Below are 20,180 nucleotides of genomic sequence, written 5' to 3'. Positions count from 1 at the left end.
CGGCTTACAACGATAACATTGACCTGTCCATTTATGACATTTGTCGTAAAGACACCCATTTGAACATTAACACTTTAATCAAAAACATCCAGGATTGCACACAGTGCAACTGCCATTTAAATCACATGTTATGCATTATTTGGGGCAGTCAAATTCGCAATAATGTCCAAACTTTCCGGGAACACAATGATTGCAATAATGTCCAACATGTGTTTCTTTGCATGAACAGTTTCCCATGACCGTGTTACAAACATTGTCTCTGCATCCTGAGGAGCATCTTTGTTCGCATAAAGTACCGAAAAGCCCCTTTTGACATTCGGTGCATTTATTTGGTAAAGAATAAGCTGTGCATTTGTCCTGACAAGGTAAACATTCGGACTTAGACAAGAAATAACCTTTTGGACATGACTGGCAACTAGTACCATTAAATTGAAGTCTTGCATACACAAATCGCCAACCGATTGCGATTTACAAGTTTAACAGCCAGTTAGACATTTTGAACAAACTTTGTCGTTTTTAAAATATTGTGTATCACATTCTAAACATCTATCAGCCGATGAACAATTTTTACAACCTTACATGCATGGCCGACACACAATGTTATACGTATTATTTAGCCTTGCATGATACCCAATGTAACATCTTTTACACGTTTTATTTGATGAACAGTCCTAACAACCTTTGGAACAGCTCTTGCATTCCTCATCCAGCTTATAGTATCATGTTCCACATTCATAACAGTAATCGGTTGACTTATATTTGCAGTCATTCAGACAAAGTGGTTCAATTGATTCTAAAATGAAATAATGTTTTTTCTTAGAACTGTAAACACTAGTTCTGTAATCAAGACACGTGAGTTCCATCATTTAATCATAACATCTTTAAACAGAAAATTACGAGTTTTGTTGCCAATGATTCAAGTCAAGGGGAAGGAAAAAACTAAACCCACACTCCTTAAAATAACAAGTATAATAAAAAGCACTGTTTCTGTCAATTACAAAATGTCGTATTATTCATGCATTTTTAAAATACCTGTTAAAATACTAAATTATAAAGGTAATATTTACGTGTTTTTGCTTATACTTTACATTTTATAACACACGATAAACCAATAACCTACCAAAGCACACAATAAGTACGAAAATAAAACTTTTAGTGTCGAAAATAACATCTGGAAAAGAAGAAATAAGATAACAACTTAAGAAATGTGATAAATCCTGAGACAAACAGTATTTTATGTATAAAACCAAGTATGTCACTGATTATCCTGTTGTTTGTGTTTATTCAACAGATGCTTAACAAATACAGATAGCTACATGTCGTATTTTTCATGTCTTTGTTTTTTTAGTTCAATCCTCTTCAGATTTATTTATTTTAAACGCAATACGTTGAGATTTCGTTTAAATTCATTTAGAATTTTCATTACTTTACATTGATTTAAAACATTTTGTCTAAAATGCACTGTTTCTTTTCTTCTATCTATCGAGAAATCAGATAAATACAGGAATTAATTGTCTGTTAAGACAGATAAATTCATTTCCATTCAACCCCACATATGATTTGGGAGAATAATTTGTTTGCTACTCTCGGTTTTTTCATAATAATTGCAGTAAATAATAATAATGACGCCAACGACATTTGTTGAAAATGCTTTAAACGTTTGAATGACTTTCTCTGACAAAAATAATCATTTTAAAGTAGTTCTGCGCAATTTTTTCATTTCATTGTGAGAACTGTCTAGAAAATATTATGTTTGCATTTACATATAGTTGTGTGCATTCTTGTATTCAGTGCTTGACAATTTCAAGAATTAGCATGATAATGAGGAATGAATTGCCAATATTAATCAGTTTCATGAATTAAAATTACAATTGAATTGTAACATTTCAGCATAGATATCATTATAATTCAATTTGGATTTATCTCAACACATAATCGTTTTCCTTTTCTTGAGTAGAAATCTCCAAAATAAATGCATATTCTACTCCATCCAGCCTCTATATAATTTGAATTTTTCGAGTCGAAAATATTCATTTTAAATCTATATTCTATTCCGTGGAGTTTTGTTTTCTAAGATATATACCTTAGTTTATACAATACTGATTCTATTTGACTCGCACACAGCTTAAAAACCTACATTGAAATCAGCTAGCGTTCGTTAATTCGGTTCTTTGTTCACCACTTCAGTGTTGTAATAGTATTTTGGTCCTTTGAGATCATTGAGTCCAGCACTTTAAAGTGTTGCGGAATGAGTACCATTCCATGTAATTTTGCTGTTTTAATGCTACCGAGGGATCACTTTTTTCAGATATTTGTACTCAAGACATTACAATTATCTAATAAATCTAACCTTAATGTCCAATAAGCATATGTATCCTAATATAAAATATTAATTTGATCTTTCTTTTTTATTCAAATCAATGCTTAAAGATAACATAACAGAAGAAACATTATATTTACAAACATTAAAACAGTTGAAATGTGGCAAACAGAACATTTATGATTATGTTCAATATTTGTTATGCTTATGTAATAACTGATAACAGACTTGCATAAATTATTCTTTTTTGAGATAAGGTAATCAAAATAAAACTATTAAATAGATATAAGAATAAAGTGATATCAAGGACTTTAAAAATTGACTCAGTGCCATATTAATTTTGTTGAAAATCTTATTGTAGGTCATTGTAGGACATTCTGGATATACGAGGGCTGTTCAATAAATACGCGGAAAAGTGTCACTATTTTCTTATTTTCCAAGTAAGCTGAATAAAACTTATACACTAATAGAGACAAACATATTTTGAAAATATACAGCAAATTTGCAGTTCTGGCATGAATCATATGTTAACAAACGGTCGTTATGGTAACCACATGTAGCGATTACTGGCTCACTTTTGTTCATTTTTACAAATAGTCACTGGTTAAAAATGACGTCGCATTTTAACGTTTACCGTGCGATTTTCACCAAACTTTGCATAATTTACGCGCAATATGTTGGCGTTACGCACATTACGTCATAGTGTGTGACGTCATTTAGGCGTTAAGAGACCATATTGTTTAGTGCGTATGCGTTAAAATGGCATCGGAACAACGATCTTCAATAAAATGTGTTTTGAACGGGTTTTCAAAGAAAGAAACAATGTTAAGATTACAAAAAGCATATGGTGATCAGGCTATGAAGAAAACAGCAATGTACAAGTGGTATGCCCGATTTCCAGGCGGCCAACAAAGCATCCATGACGACAAACGCAGTGGACGTCCCAACGTTACATCAAATCACGTCGCTGTGATAAAGGAGCTGCTTGACATAACAATTTGCGAAATACACGAAAGATCGGATTGTAGCATTGGCACAGTGCATCGCATTATTCACGATGAACTCAATATGAGACGCCTGTGTGCCAGGTGGATTCCTAAAATGTTCACGAACAAACAAAAAAGTGGAAAAGGTGCGGTGTTGCAATCAATTTCTCAGACGCTTTCATAGGGAAGGTGACCGTTTCTTGCGACGGATAGAGACATGAATCAGCCTGTACTAACCTGAAACGAAATCACAGTCTTCTATGTGGAAAACTCTAGGATCGCCTTCACCTAAGAAGTTTAAAGTCGGCCCATCTGCAAGGAAACAGATGTTCATCGTCTTCTTTGACGTCGACGGTGTGATACTGAGCCATGCGGTACCCTTGGGTCAGACTGTGACGGCGAAGTATTATTCTAAGGTGAATAAATTTACTTAATCTATGATAAGATAAACATTATTATGTCAATACATTACCTAATAATTATTTATATATTTGTGTAAGTAATTATCAAAATACATTATAACGACAATTTACTTATGATTGTATTTCTTTATGCTTTCAGATTCTGAGACGCGATTTGATGAGGGCGATGAGAAAGAAGCGGGCCACGAATATCGCCGACACGATATTTCATCACGACAACGCATCGTCTCATCGTGCGGCCGAAACACAGTACACAATCATGAAACTTGGCTTCGAAGTCCTCGAGCACCCGGCCTACAGCCCTGACGTCGCACCATGCGATTTCTTTCTGTTCCCGACACTGAAGAACGTCCTGCGGGGAGAACACTATGATGATATGGACGAGTTGTCCTACGCGGTGCAAGGTGCAATTTCAGAGATAAATAATGGCTCCTACTTTAATAGTTTCTTGTCATTGATCAACCGTTGTAAAAAGTGTGTTTCCTTTCACAGAGATTATTTCGAGAAGGACTAGGTGCGTGTTTTGGGTGACTCTCATACATGCGTTGAGCGTGACGTCGTTACGACGTTGGGCCGGTTTCACTGCGATTACCTTAAAATACATGAAATTATACTATTAATTTTTATCCGATTTTATTGAAATTTGTGTACATGTTTATTATATGTTTATTTACAAAATGTAAAGAGAACGTCAATTTCCCATGAATATTAAAAATATGGCAGCACTTTTCCGCGTATTTATTGAACAGCCCTCGTATGTAATAAAATATAATGCAGCAGTGATATATTAACAGGCCTAGCCAGTCAATTTTATTATTAATCGAAAATGTAGAAAATAAAAACATAAATGTTAGGTTTAACATTCATGTTATCAAATAAATAAATAAATGGTTTTGCCGTTAATAATAATGCAATTACTTTTAAGAAATACATGTACGTGAGTAAGAAACCTTATGCATGGCTTCTTTATTGTATATCTACATTGAAGGCGACTTATGTGTAGCCTTCGCTTATACATTAAACAGCATTATATACACTTGCTATCATTATACTGTTTATTCTTCAAGTTTAGATGTAAAGTGTATGACCAATTACGAGGAAGTTAAGTAAATAAAACAATGAAATGACTATAGAACTAACATTTACCATTGATAATAATTACGGTTGAAATACTTTTTTAAATCATGAATAAAAAACAAAATATCAGGAGTATTTTTGTAATATAATAATTATGTCAATAAAAATACAAATTAAAGTAAATCAAAATTCATAATTCAAGTTGACAAAGAATTAGCCACTTTTAAATGATTTATCGTATTGGTATCGCAATAAGTTTGTTTTTTAAGCATACGAAGACAAATGCCATACGAGGAAATAAGGTCCTAACCATACGTTAGGCTTAAATCCACAGTTTCGGAATGAATAGCCAAAAAAGTTTCAAGTAAAGAAAATATTAAAATTAACCTGTTATTTAATTTATTGTTATGGAAGAAGTGTGGAAGTAGAGTAAATTAATATGAATGATACTACATGTAAATTGTCAAAATACATAATTGCACATTTTTAAAGATTATTTTGTGTATTATAGTGCCATAATCTAGTCTAATTTTATTGACAAAAACTTGAGAAGGGAATTCACAGCATGACATGATCATTTAAGGTTTTGACACTGCCGAAATCACGTTTATAGAAAACAAAAAATATATAAACAATGTCAGCGGGAAATTTAATCGCCTGAAGAGGACATGATGTGAATATTTTATGAATAAAGAATTAATGAACTCTGTATTGTATTCATCATAGAACATTTCAATTGCTGATGTCATTTCATAGATAATGAAATTTTTTGAGTTTATTTTGCAAAATTTTGCACATGTTTTTTACAAATTTAAACCAACGATTTTTACATAATATTAAATAGAAACTGTTAAACAAGGGAAAAAATGAAAACAGGGGTTTAATAAATGTTTTAGATTGGGGGCCCATTATATCAAACATTTAGATAGAAGGTGAATGAAACTTTTTAATTTTTGTTTAATGTGAAATATATGCAACATTTAACCGAGCCCGAATCAGATGTCAATGTCAGTAGTTAAGAACAGATCATCAAGTTAAGAGTAGCATATAAATGAACTACAAATCTTAACGGTAAACTAAACTCTCCGATGTGCGCGTGCACTCCGCTATTTGATGACAAGACCAAGACCATCACGTTCATATTATAAGGATTTTACACCGGCTACCGGTACAGACTAACTGTTTACGGCAAGAACGAAGACTTCGAGGGCGGCCGGCGTTTCTTCTTTTTCTTGCATATTAAATATTAATCATATTTCGCAGAGAAATTATAAACACTATTATTTCCATGTAGTACTTTGTTTTCCTATAGTACATTATGAATTTGCAATTTCATTTGCAACGGAAAAAAAAATGACGTTATCCTAAGGATGCATTACCTTCATAATGGCGTCATTTAAACCACGTGACCTGTAAGGAAGGTGTTCGACAGGTTTTTTCTAGCACCGGTTTAAATAGTAGATACTCATGTCTGAGATGCAAGAAATAGCATGAGTAAACACTGCCATTTAAACTCCTGAAAGGATGCTATTTCGAATCTTGTTTTTTATTTTAGGATTAAGATACAAACTTTCTTTATGAAAAGCAAACAAAAAATTTAAAATTTGTGCTTATGTTTTTTTAACAATGTACATTTAAATTGCCCATTGTAATATAAAAGGTTTGGGAAACATGAATTAGATATTTTTTACGCATTTGTTTAAACCATTGTAAAATTCCTTAAAACTAGGCAAAAATTTTTTTAATTAAAAATAGGTAAAAAAACCAAATGGCGCATACAAAAATAAATACAAACAAAAAAAATAGAAATTTTTTTCATGAAAAAAAAGGGGAAAAAAATAAAAAAAATAATTTTAAACCAACCATGATCGAGAAAAAAGGGGAAAACTTTGGGGGGAACAATAAAAAGGGGTCCCCAAGGGTTTTAAATAGTGGTAAAAATTGTGAAAAAAAAAGGTTTTAAATAACATGAAAAATTTTTCCAAGAATTTAAATCCCCCCAATTTTTTGGACATTACCCCAAAAGGGCGGATCTCAATAAAACTTCTGTTTTTAAAGGGCCACCTTTCCCCCTTGACAAGAAAACCAAAATATTAAAAATATTTTTGTATAAACTTTTTTTTAGATTTAAAGAAATTTAAGGGGGTTGTTTTAACAAAAACCTTTGAAAACCCTGAAAAAAGGTCATTTAAAAATTTTGTGCCTAGATAGAAAAATACAAAAAAAATTTTACGAGAGGAAACAACAAAAAATTGTTTTTTTGCTTTATAAATTAAAATTAAAAATTGGCCGAAAAACATTAAAAAAAAAGAAAAGTACGCAATGAAAAACAATGATAAAATTTAAAAGTTTAACCCCCACCGAAAATCTTTATAAACAAAAACACAAGAAAAGATTGGGGATAAAAAAGGGCCCAAATGGGGAAATTTTGGTTTTTGGGAAAAACCCCAAAAAACCAACCAACGGCACAACCCAAAAAAAATTGAACGTTTATCCGGGTTTTTCAAAATAGCAAAATTGTAACATAAAAGGGGTAAAAATTTTTCTCTTACCAAATTCCGAATACTTCACGTTGTCAAAATTCACTCGGTATAACTTAAAAATTTCATAAAAATTTTCTGACACAAAAAGTGAAAATAAAAGGTTTGGAAAATTTTTTTTTTCATACATGGGTTTGCAACTTTAAAAATTTTTAGAAATTTAGTAAAATAAAAATTTACAAAAAAAATTTTGGGGGTTTTAAATTTAAAAATTTTTAAACCCAAGAAAAATCCCCAAATATGGGACACGATAAAAAAATTTTCCTTTAATTTTTAATAAATCCAGCAAAATTTTTTTTTAGCAATTGTTTTTTTATTTTTCTAAGATTCCCAAAAATTTTCACAATTTTAACTTTTGACAAATAAAAAATTTTATGTTAAACTATAATAAATGAAAAAAAATTTTTGTAACTGAAACTTTTTGGAAACCCAAACGTTGGATACAGTGCCCAACTAATGCCTTCCCACCCCATTTTCCGAGGGCCAATAAGCGGTACAATGTCCCACAGAAAACAGGTCAGACGTATCCCCCCTATTGGGGGTTTTTTTTGGTGTCGAAATAGTTTTGGATGGATTAAAATATTTGCGGGCTACAATAAATGGTTGCCCTTTTGTCGGGCATTTTTCTATTAAAAATTTGAAAAATTTTCCAGCGGAATTTGGCAGTTGGCAAAAGCATAAAGGATCTGAAGAATCAGAAAAATTTATTTTTAAGTATACAATACGGTTTTAAACTGTCAAATTTTGAACATTTTTTGAAATTTTTTACTTTTTTTTTGTTTTTTTTCCCTTTTTTTTTTTAATTTCCCCTTTTTTTTTTTTAGACCCGGGACTTTTTTGGGGGTTAAATAAAAAACATAAACACAAAGTTACAGAAGAATTATATATCATATAAAGATTAGTATGTTTAGTTTCTTGTTTTTTGAAACGAATGACAAAACCGTGGATATTATCTACACTAGCATGTCATGATATGACCCTTAGCTAAAGGTAACAACCTGTGTAATGAAATTAAAAGGGGAAATTGTCTCTGTCGTTAATTGTCTCAGTAATTAATTGTTGAAAGAAATAAAAGGATACAAAACTCAACAAAACAGCGTGTTTCAATTTTTGTACCCGAATAAGACACACTCCCATATATTGCAGGTTCGGCGTTTGATTCGATATTTGGTAGTGAAATCGCATTTGCATGAATATGACACGTTCTTTTGCGACTAAAAAACAAAAAGGAGAATTTATTGAAAATTCATAAAAAAAATCCGATATTAAATGCAGAGTCATTTATCAAATCTTTTGAAAGAAAGTTTCAATTTATGTAGCTTCAGTTTCAAAACTTGAGTTGTTTTATACAATTTAACAAAATTATCAAGTAATGTAACTCTGATTAAAGGATAAACTTTTTATAATGGTATATACTCTTGGGACAAAATGTTTTATAACAATTATATGTATTGAAACAGAATGAAGTTAGATAAAATAATAAGATATATTAGATTAACATGTCACAACCAACAGCAAAGTGTTATAAATATCTAGCTAAAAATGATGCAATTTACGTTATCTTCGGTTGCCGTTAACTTAACAAATCTCTTACCTTTTTCTGATCAAACCAAACGTTACTGCAACAGAATATATAGCCAATACGGCAACAAATGTCGCTAGAATTACGACTTCAATAGGTGTTGATTTAATGCCATACACATCTGAGTCATCTTAACAAAATTAGAAAAATGAAGGTATGTTTACTCTTCGAGAAAAAGGAAAAAAATTTTTAACCATTCAAGTCAAAATATTTCAGGCTATTTCTTTAAGGTAAAGAACTAAATTGAGAATCAATTCAGTAGCCATGTTACTATTTTAAAACCTATATCTTGATACAAATGTTTTCAAATGCGTTTTTACTAAGTGGAGTAAACTATAAATAAGCAAAGGAATTTGTTAAGTCTTTAAGAAACATTGCCTGTTTCTATAACTTAATTATAACAAATGACAAACATTACTACACTAGTTTTGCAATTCTCAAAACGGATTCCCTAATTCCTGTAACTTCTTAAGAAAAACAAATGGTCAGGAAAGGAAAAGCACACTATAAAAATGAGTAATTAGCGTAACGATTACGTTTACTTAGTTTTATAACAAGTAAAAAAACAAAGAGTTAATTGATTGAGACATGGGGCATCTTCGGTCATAAATGCAACAAGAGTTTGTTGAGAGTGTTAAACAAAACGCCTCTATATCTTACCGAAATCACATAAGCCCGTATCTCTATCACAAGACAAAGTGCGGCAATTGTGCTGCTACATATTCTGTCACATTTGTTTTCCGAAATATCCTGCTTGCATACTTTATTACATGCTCCCGGCAAAGAGTCGAAAAGTTCGGATTGTACAAAAAACAACCCTGGTACAAATTGGTCCAAAAAAGTACATTGAAAATTGCGTTTTGCCTGGTACTACAAAACAATTCTTTGGCAGCTACCATAGTCCGATATCCACAACAACCAGAGCAGTCCCCAAAACACAGAAAAAGGAAATTAGCCACGCTTCTCGAAATTTTTTCCCCAATAACCTTTTTTGCAGCCGTAGCACACACCCGCTCCTGCTACAGACACATTAAAAAACGAAGGGGCATTCATGAACTCGCTTTTGCTTCCCAAACCCATCTGCACATTGTTGACAATGCCTTTTTTAAATTTTACAAAAAAATTTTTCAAAATCCCTCATTTTTGGCTAACTTTTGCCCAAAAAAACCATTCAGCATGAATCAAGAATGTATTTTTTCGAAAATTTTGAAGTAGGAAATGTTTTTCACTCGTTCCCCTAAAACCATAGTGCTTTGCAAAGGCCCCTTTGTAAAACAACCTTTGCATAAAACTTTTTGAACAAATTTTGCACAGCTTTTCCCATGATAATTTTTTTTCCAATTTTTGAAAACCCCTAAATTTTGCATAAACCCCAAAAAATTTTGGGGGCATTAAGGTTGCGAACTTCGGGGAAAACTCTGGGATACATGAACACATGATGGTTTTAAGTTACACCGTTATTTTAAAAAATTCTGGGCATTTTAGAACTGATAACCCCCCAAAATCCCTTTTAAAAGTGAATTTTGTTAATGATTACAAAGATTTCAGTTTTTAAGGGATCGACTTTTTCAGTTTTTACCATAAAACCCCGGGGCACAAGAGTTGTTAAAATTTCTTTTTAACAGTTAGTGCAATTACTGGGGTAAAAAGCCATCCTTTCATTTCGGGAGTTGTTTTGTAAAATTTAAAAACACTTGTCAGGGCAATCCTTTTCGCAGTTCCTACCGTATGTTCCGTCTACACAGTGCAAACACGGCCATTTGTAGAATGGCTTACATCTGTAACATTGACCTGTCCATTTATCACATTTGTTATCAAGACACCCATTTGAACATTTACACTCCACTCCAACATATCCAGGTCTGCACAAAGTGCATTTTCGATTTAAATCACATGTAAAGCAACCTTCAGGGCAGTTAAATTCGCAATTCTGTCCAAATTTTCCGGGAACACAATAATTGCAATAATGTCCAACATATGTTTCCTTGCATGAGCAGTTACCCGTGATCATGTCACAAACATCGTCCTTGCATCCCATGGAGCACTTTTGATCGCATAAATTACCGTAGAAACCTTTTCTACATTCAGTGCATTCATTTGGTAAAGAACAAGATGCGCATTTTTGCAGGCAAGGTAGGCATTTAGAATAAGATGGGAAATAACCTGTTGGACATGACTGGCTATTAGTTTCATTTAATTGAAAATCTTGGAAACACAAATCGCACAGCAATTGCGATTTACAAGTTTTACAGCCTGTCAAACCTTTGTAACAAACCGTGCCGTTTTTAAAATAACCAGTATCACATTCTAAACATTCGTCAGCCGATAAACACTTTTTACAACCTTTCGTGCATGGCTGACAACCAATGTTTTTTGTTATATCATGTCGAGCATAAAATCCAATGTCACATGTTTTACACGTTTTGTTTGATGAACAATTCTTACAACCTTTGGAACAGCTCTTGCATTCCTCCTCCAGCATATAATATCCCGTTTCACACTCAAAGCAGTAACCGGTTGACTTACATTTGCAGCCAATCGGACAAAAGGCTGAATTGATTCTAAAACGAAACAGTTATTTTTCTTAGAATTGTAAACGCTTATTTGTATAATTAAATTAGTTCAAGACACGTTAGTTCCACCATTTAATCATAATTGTTTTTAATATTTCTTTTTACTAAACCGCATTTCAAATGGATCCGTTATTAGTCAGTGCATCATGTCAAAGAGATGGAAATAAGACATCAACTCTTTTTTAAAATAACAAGCACAATAACGAGCAATGATTCTATCAAATCGCAAAAGTTGTATTATTCAAACAGGTTTACAATAACTGTTAAACTCTAGATTATCAGGGAAGTATTAACTTGTATTTGATTATTTTTTAAATTTTATAATACCTGATGAATCAGTTACCTACCACAGCACACTATTACTAAAAACGAAACTGTTAATGTCGAGGATAACATCTGAAAATAAAAGGAAATATGATAAAACTGAGATAATGTGGCAAAACCTGGAGACATACAGTATGTCACTAAATATCCTGTTGTTTTTGTTTACTCAACTGATTCTTGACAAAGAAACATTTTCAGCCTTGAATACATGATACATATCAGAGAGGATAAATTTTCCTGTCTTTGTTTCTATTTTATCAGAGAAACGATTAAGTTTCTGTTGTCCAATCCTTTCCATTTTTATTTTTTTATTTATTTAAAACGCTAAATGTTGAGATTTTTTTTAATTTCATTAAAGTTTTCATTAATTTGTAATTATTTAAAATATTTTGTCTAAATATTTACTGTTTTGCATTCTTTGATATTTTTTTTCATGTTCATTCGACACGAACACAAAAAAACAAAGTGATAGTATTAGGCGACACATAAATTTATTTAAATTTAATCTGATTCTGTTTAAACATATTAATTTTCTTAATATAATATGTTTCTAGTATATATGATAGTAAATAATAATATACACTTACAGCTTATAACTGACAATGTCACATAGAAAAAAATTGTTATTTAGCTGTCTTAAACGACTCTCTCATACAAACTTAATTTATTTTAAAGTTGTTCAGTGCAATGTTCATCTTCATTGTGAGAAAGAGAATTATCAGGAAAGCAATGACTTTCTATAAACATTTGGATTTGTTTGCATCATTTCATTGATTACATTATAATTTTAAGAATTGCCAATTGAATGAAATTCTATTGATAATATTAGTCAGAAATCAATAAACTTTCAGCGTTTGCTCTAATAGAAATTATTCTTAAATAGCATTTTATCAATCAATTTTGTTACCTGAGTACAAAACTCTATATTTAATTTAAATACATATTGTACTTAATATATTCTCATTAAATTTATTTCGAGTCGAAAATATCTATTTTAAATCAAAACTGTACTCCATGTTCTTTAAGACATTTTACATTATTGAATACAAAACAGATTCTACTGCCTTAGCATACAGCTACAAAGCATTCATTTTTTTAATGGTCTCGACCAACGTTCAGTTATTCGTCTTTGATTTAAATACTTAAAAATAACTTTATAGTACTAAACTAAATTTCTCAATAATCATGTTAATCCTAATATGATACATTTATTTGATACCTCTTCCGTAAACAAATCATAGCTTAACGTTTGCATAACAGAGGAAAAAGTATTAAGAAACTTAAGGAAAGTTGAACTGATGCAAACAGAACATTTCTGAATTTCAACATAAACAACTTTTTTCATACTTCTTGATATTATATATTACTTTAGACCTGATAAACAATGACCAAAGAATATCAAGATTCTCTTTTTATTTAAACTGTTTCTCGAATAACAACCTTTTCATTACCTAAAAAGTCTAAAATTCAGTAGTATTCCATCTAGCCTCATTTTCAAATTCCTAATCCAAAAATGTCATATGAAATTCATTTTAATTTAAAATGTATTTTTTATGTATATTCGACCAAACCTTATTGTTTATTAGATAGGCATGTTTATGTACATTAAATGTATATATTATTATATGCATATGTAATATTGATAATAATTTACATCCTATTTTTGAAACAAAGTAAAACTATAAGATAGACATGTGAATACAGGGATATGTAGAACTTAAACATTGATCCAGCCCAGTATTTTGAATAAATGTTATAATGTGTTGTGAAAAATTGACTTGTAGGGAATTCTGAATATATGCAAATACAACTCAGAAGTGATATATTTTCTGACCTAGTAAGTCAATTGCATATTGTTCATAGAAAATATAGGTAACAAAAACTTACACTTACTTTTTCTGTTTTCTCGTTATCCAATACGTACATCTTATAAATGTTATTTCTGTAAATAATAACGCATTCGCTATTTAAAACGCATGAACCCAAAAAACATAATGTGTATCTTCTGATTTGTTTGTTTGTTTGTATCGAACCCACGTCATCGACTCTAACCCCTCGACCACGGAGGCGGTGTATCTTCTGAAAAGTATATCTACATTAAAGGCGATATATGAGTATTCTTTGCTTATATCTAAAACAACATTATACAGACTGGAACAATTACGAAGAAAAAAAATCGTGTATTCTTTGATTTTACAAATCATGCGTATGACCAATAATCAGGAAGAAAAGTAGATAAAACAATAACATTGTTGTAGAACATGAACTTTACCATTCATTGTATGACGGTTGAAATATTAATATTAAATCCGGATTGTTTTTGTTACATGATAAGACAAAGTAAAAAAAAATCATTTTATCTCTTTAAACCATAATTCAAGTTGATAAAGCACTGTTCAATGTATTTACCTATTTGAACCACACTTAAATAGTTCGTTTTGAAACTAACGAACACTAGTTTAATTTGAGGAAATACGATCCTGGTCAACCAAAATTTGGACTAAAATCCCAATTTCGGAACAAATAGCAAAACCGGTGTCAACATACAGAAGATTTTAAAACTGATCTGTTATGTAATGATTGTTGTTATGGAAGAAGTGATTTGGTTAAAGCAGTGACTGTATAAAACTACACAATATATTTTATTTCGTTAATAGTGAAAGGTATTCTTTTTTCCATAAATTCACATGGTCCTCTTAACAGCAATAAAAGTCTCAATACCCTTACCCAAGCAAAATGCCCTGCATATTTTTGCGTGACATGGACATTTTATTCGATCGACAATTTGTTTTTTCTGCATATAGAGTTTTGCAATTTTCTCCGGCCGACCGTTAAAATACCATTTGTGTTCTTCCGTTGCGAATATGCGTTTCCATTAAAGACGTTTTCGGTAGTTTTCTGTGCGCATCGTTATGCGCTTCCAGGAAAGATAATCACGGATAATTACTCTTCAAATGAAGGTCAAGTTGAATAGTATTCGGATAAGTGTGTAAATGTCGGCTATAAGCAAATAATGAGTAAATAATACAGAATAGATACTTCTAAATGTTCAAAAGGAGATCGGTTCAAAAGAATAAGAGGTCGTTTAGACAACATCACATAAAGGATTTCTCCAAGCATTTGTACGACAGCATTGATGATAATTCTGTGCGCGTTACCCCACCCACTTGTGGTATAGTGACAAAAGTGCGTTGCGACTTAATTACTGGCAGACAACTTGGAAAAGAAGTTTAAAATGATATATTTTAAAAGTGTTGAATAAAAAAACAAAATTAATATCTAAGAAATGTTCCGAATTTCATTATTTTCTTTCTAAATTTCTGAATACTTGCTTACTGTTCGGGTATGTTAGTCGAGTGAAAAAAATAATATGGCCCTAGTCCTAGATATGTTTTAAAAAGATATTCAGTATCATTTACTTAATACAACATCAAAAGAAAAAGAAATTTTTATTACAAAATATTTTTGTTGTATATTTGACAATACCTTTAGTATAACACTGATATTTCTTAAGAAGGCGTGATAATTTTGACAGTTGGCATATGCGGTAACCATGGAAACTGCCCGTTTACAAAAAACTAACACGTCAACATATATATTTTATTTCTATTTTTGAATCCACCATCAAATGTTACTTGATATATCAATAAAGTAGAAAATTCTATGAATGCTTTAATTTTTTACAGAATTCATGTTTATTTTTCTCATTTTTTGTTTAGTTAAAAAGCATGAAAACTCATTTTTTAAAGAAATATGCTCCAATTATCGTTTGTTTTAAGACCTAAGATAAAGCAAGCTTTGTATAAAATTATGTTTATTGTGAGTGTAATAAGCTATTTTATACACAGTAACACAATTACATTATAACACAGTTTGGCTATTTTGACAACTTTGAGATATACAGTTACCATGGAAACTGCCATTTTTCAAAAAATCCAACACGCCAACATATGTTTTTCTTTTTCTTTTTGAATTTGTCATTAAATTTTACACAACATACAAAAAAAAATAGAAAATCCTATGAAACACTTTTTTCAATATCTCTAATTATTCTCAGAATTCATGTTTATTTTTCTCATTTTTTGTTCGGTTGAGGAACATGGAAAACTCATTTTTTAAAGAAATATGTTAATATTATCATTCGTTTCATACAGAATCATTTGATAAGGTTATCTTTGCATAAAACAATGCTCGTTGTGTGTTTTAAGCTATCTTATACATTTTCTATTCGTTATTACACAGTTAGCTATTTTGACAGTTTTAGATATACGGTTACCATGGAAACTGCCATTTTACAAGAAATCCAACACGCCAACATATATTTTTCTTTTTATTTTTAAATTTTTCATTAAATTTTACTCATCATACAAAAAATTTAGAAAATTCTATGAAAGGATTAATTTTTCATAAAACTGTAGAAAATGTCTTTCAATAGGACGGGTTTCATAAGAGCAATATAAGGCCCAAAACACTATCCCAAGCAAAATGTCCGAGAAATGTACGCGTGGCACGGTCATGTTTTGATGTTGTTATTTTGGACCGGCGACTTGTTCTTTCTGTATATTCATTGCAAAAACCATCATTTATAGAGACAAATGATTCGTTTTTCTATTAAGTTGTGTGGTCTTCTGTACAACAATATAAGGCCCAAAGACCTAAGCTTTAGGGAAATGTCCAGGAGATTTTCGCGTGGAATTGTCTTTTGTTGGATGTTATTCTTTCTGTATATACAGTTGTATATGATAACTTTTTGGTGATAGATTGCTTAATTGAAAAAGAATACATATAATTTCGGCCATGTACATAATATGATATATATCTATGTAAAGTGAAAGAAGGATGCTTGCAATCTGTAATATATCAATATCTTTGTCTGACATTGAATTCAGTTTATGTATGGGTTTTGGTGTTTGAAGTTGTTTTGAATTCCAACCAGTAGTTTTTTAAGTTATGCTCCGGACAAGGACACGATACAAAGGGCAACAACTCTGTAATTAGCTAAGATGGAGTTATGGTTCTTGTGCACTGCACTTTCTCTCTCAATATGCTTGACCATTCTATGAAGTTGTATTGAATTCCAACCGTTAGTTTTCAAGTTATGCTCTGGACATGGAAAATTCACCAGACCGCTGGACCAACCGACCCCCGGGTGACACAAATACCCACCAATGTCAAAATATTAATTAAAAAATAATCATGACAATTGTAGCCACTTGCTCTGTATAGTGAAAAAACTTGAGTCACTCTTCTATGTAAAATTAATTAAGTCGGCCTCTTTGATGACATTCTCATGTTGAATTTCAATAATTTATGAAAATACTACAGGTATACATATAATCATGCATATTTTAACGTTTCTATATTTAAATTTTCAAAATTTTCATATGTAAAAATTTAGTTCTGCTTGATTCGGGTAATGCAAACATAAATAGGCTCCATTAAACAGAGCATGCAACCTTTTCAAATTAAGTGTTTTACACGTTTATTGAGAGATTTTGCTTTTCTCTATTTTATTTACACAATCAAAAAATATGCTAAACAAAATCAACCAGGATAGGCGGCGTTCAATGAACGCAACCCCAATACGACCCAGCAACAAAATACCAGGGGCAAGGAGCCCAGGAGCCCAGGAGGACCCAAAACAAATATAGGACAAGCCATCAGTCTAAGAAGACTGGATACGGAGGGGTACACCAACAACACAAACATTGAATTAAAATAGATTAACTGTTATACTAAGAGTTGTTTTAATTTTCAATATGAAACAATAATTAAATGAAGGAAAGATGAAATAAAAAAACACAAAACATGATTCAAGGTAGATAATAAAGTTCCAATCATTTACAAGTATAAAAATACTGGCTATACTCTGGGGAAAACAACACTATCATACGATATTAAACATAGGACACTTTACATGTAAAAACAAAATCACCTAACATAATGATTTAAACGTTATGATTAGTGCACAACTAAATAATATTAGTGATACGTATAACGTAATAAATTTTTCGAAACCGGGAATTCACATGAAACAATTTAAAATTAACATTTCGCAAAATAGTGAGCATTTAACAATATGATTGATACACATAACGTAATGAAATATGTACATAACGTTATATGGCAGCAAATGCGTTTCATATAATTTATGCTAGTTTTATCATGATGATTTAAAAAAGAACAGGACATTTTTATCAAAGACAGTCGTCCTTCTATATATTACGCAGCATTATGACATGTCTTATCTTTAATAGCGACTATGAGTAATATTTATGTATATACTGACGAAAATAGAAAATAGAAATCATTGTTAAAATCAATGTGACTATAGTTAAGATGACGACAGTATATGTTTCGCCTTCTTTATAATTCGGATTCCCCGAGAAAGCTATTTTTAGCCATGCAATCAAACCGGATTTTACAAAAAGGCATTAGAAGGTCTCACCCAAGTACGAATAGGACCCATACCGTTGTAGTCTATAAAGTAGTTCCTTTAATTTTTGAAGTGTCCAAATTTAAGTTCTCTCTAGTCTGATTTGTCATATTAATTAAAGTGTATTTATTGCATGTGTGTAGTTCTTGTGTGTTATAGGATGACTTTAAATGTTGTTTTTGTGTATTTTCCAGGAACTCATTTGTTGGCGGAAGGGTTAAAAATGTACTACCCACCAGCAGTCAGGGTTTTTCAAAGTGGTGAATTTAAACATTGTTAAAACAGAATGAAGATTTTCGGGGAAAAAATGGCTAACATATTATATTTCGGGCCTCATTTGACTTAGGTGGTGTTGATGTTTAAAGTTGAATACAGTTTAAAATTCATCAAGAACAGTGGATTTCTAAATTAAGCCTCACATATGCCTAATTTACTATAGGACAAAGGAAAAAGAAAAATCACCAGGCCGACACCAGAAGAAATAACAAAATACCGTTATCCTTGGAAGTTAAAAAAATTGTTGATTTTTTATAGAAAAAAAAATGTTTGAAGTAACTGTAAAAAATATTAACTTGATTTAACAGTACATTTTTAATGGGCAAGATTGTTTTGCCAATTCACTTGTCTGCTATATGGACAAAACCCTGTTTGTTCTTGAAATCGTGAAAATTGCCTACTAGGTATTTGTTTCCCCGGGGTTACAATTAGAAACCGCTTTTGAAATGATGATAGATCGCCGATGATTGGATGTGTGATAAGTCACCATAAAGGATTTCATATTCGGTCACGGTCACGGCCAGATCTTAAAGCGGGGCTTTATTTAGAGCAAATTTTAAACAGATTGAATAGAAGATATTTTTTCAATATTTTGCAATAAATTTTTAATGTCCTCTGTGGTCGCTTTTATCTGTAAATACTGACTTTAAACTCAGACCTTAACAAATAATGAGAAAAAGTACTTATTAATGACCTTAATATATACATAATGTACTCGATGGCATACCTTATGTTTCTTATCTAACTGATAAGAACTGAAAAAGGTCATAATCTAAGTCATTGACATTGTAAATTGCGCAAAAAAATCGTGTTTCGTCTTTATGTCTGAAGAAATTACAAGATGAAGAAAAAGAAAATGCGTAAGTTGATAACATATAATTATAAAAGTAATTGAATATAAATCGTATTCTGGACAAAGATATAATACAACAATAATGATATGTTCTTTTTTTATTTTCTAGTTTATTGTTGTTAAAAAAGAGTAAATCCTCAATCGATGTGAATATAGATTACTTTAAGTCTAAATGAATCCTTTTGTGAAAATAACAAACATAGAAAGTTCTACTTATTTTATCTTTGACATTTATTTAAGCGTTTCACTAAATACAGTGGCTGCATTAGAATACAACGGCCATAAAATTAAATAAACAACATAACGCCATATGGCGGCAAAAGAAATCTGATATGTAATAATAATACATAATATAATTATTGTAAAAATGTATGCAAAATATGTCACACCTACAGATATATAATACAACTGTCAACTAGAGTTAAAAGATATACAAATACTTATGGTAAATACGTAAGCGTGATGAAAAAGGCAGTTAAACGTAACGATCAAATGCAGTATGAAAGCTGAAATGTTAAGCAAAACCCATTTTTCATGTGATTAACAATAAATTTAACTTAAAACATTGACAAGTGCTTTTTTTGTAAACAAACATGTTGTGGTGAAATTATTTATTGTATCCAATAATCTGATGTTTAGGATGAAACAGGTTAGGGGTCTATGCATCCTACAACAACCGGGAATACTTTGATGATTTTGGGCATAATTATAATGTTTATGAGGCTTTGATGCATTTTGATTTTATACTGTACGATTTGAACAATTATTGTTGATGATATGTATTGCGTATT

The 20,180-nt window shown here is 31.0% G+C and overlaps 1 protein-coding gene across 3 annotated transcripts in view; it reads left to right on the top strand.

Moving 5' to 3' along the window:
* The window catches only part of LOC132738262 (fibropellin-1-like), a 76,071-nt gene that overhangs the window by 43,069 nt on the left and 12,822 nt on the right, over positions 1 to 20,180 (top strand). For 2 of the 3 annotated variants that reach the window (XM_060725744.1, XM_060725737.1), the window contains exon 1: positions 19,336 to 19,396. The exons of the other annotated variant lie outside the window; for it this stretch is intronic. In XM_060725744.1, coding sequence (XP_060581727.1) covers positions 19,378 to 19,396 — 19 coding nt within the window. In that variant the 5' untranslated portion in view covers positions 19,336 to 19,377. Of the gene's footprint in view, positions 1 to 19,335; positions 19,397 to 20,180 lie in introns of those variants that run through there. 3 annotated transcript variants of the gene reach the window in all.

This window comes from Ruditapes philippinarum, unplaced genomic scaffold (assembly GCF_026571515.1).
Source record: "Ruditapes philippinarum isolate M1 unplaced genomic scaffold, ASM2657151v2 ctg2950_1_1_1_1, whole genome shotgun sequence".
Classification (NCBI taxonomy): Eukaryota; Metazoa; Mollusca; class Bivalvia; order Venerida; family Veneridae; genus Ruditapes; species Ruditapes philippinarum.
This window is presented reverse-complemented; position numbering and strand designations above follow the sequence as displayed.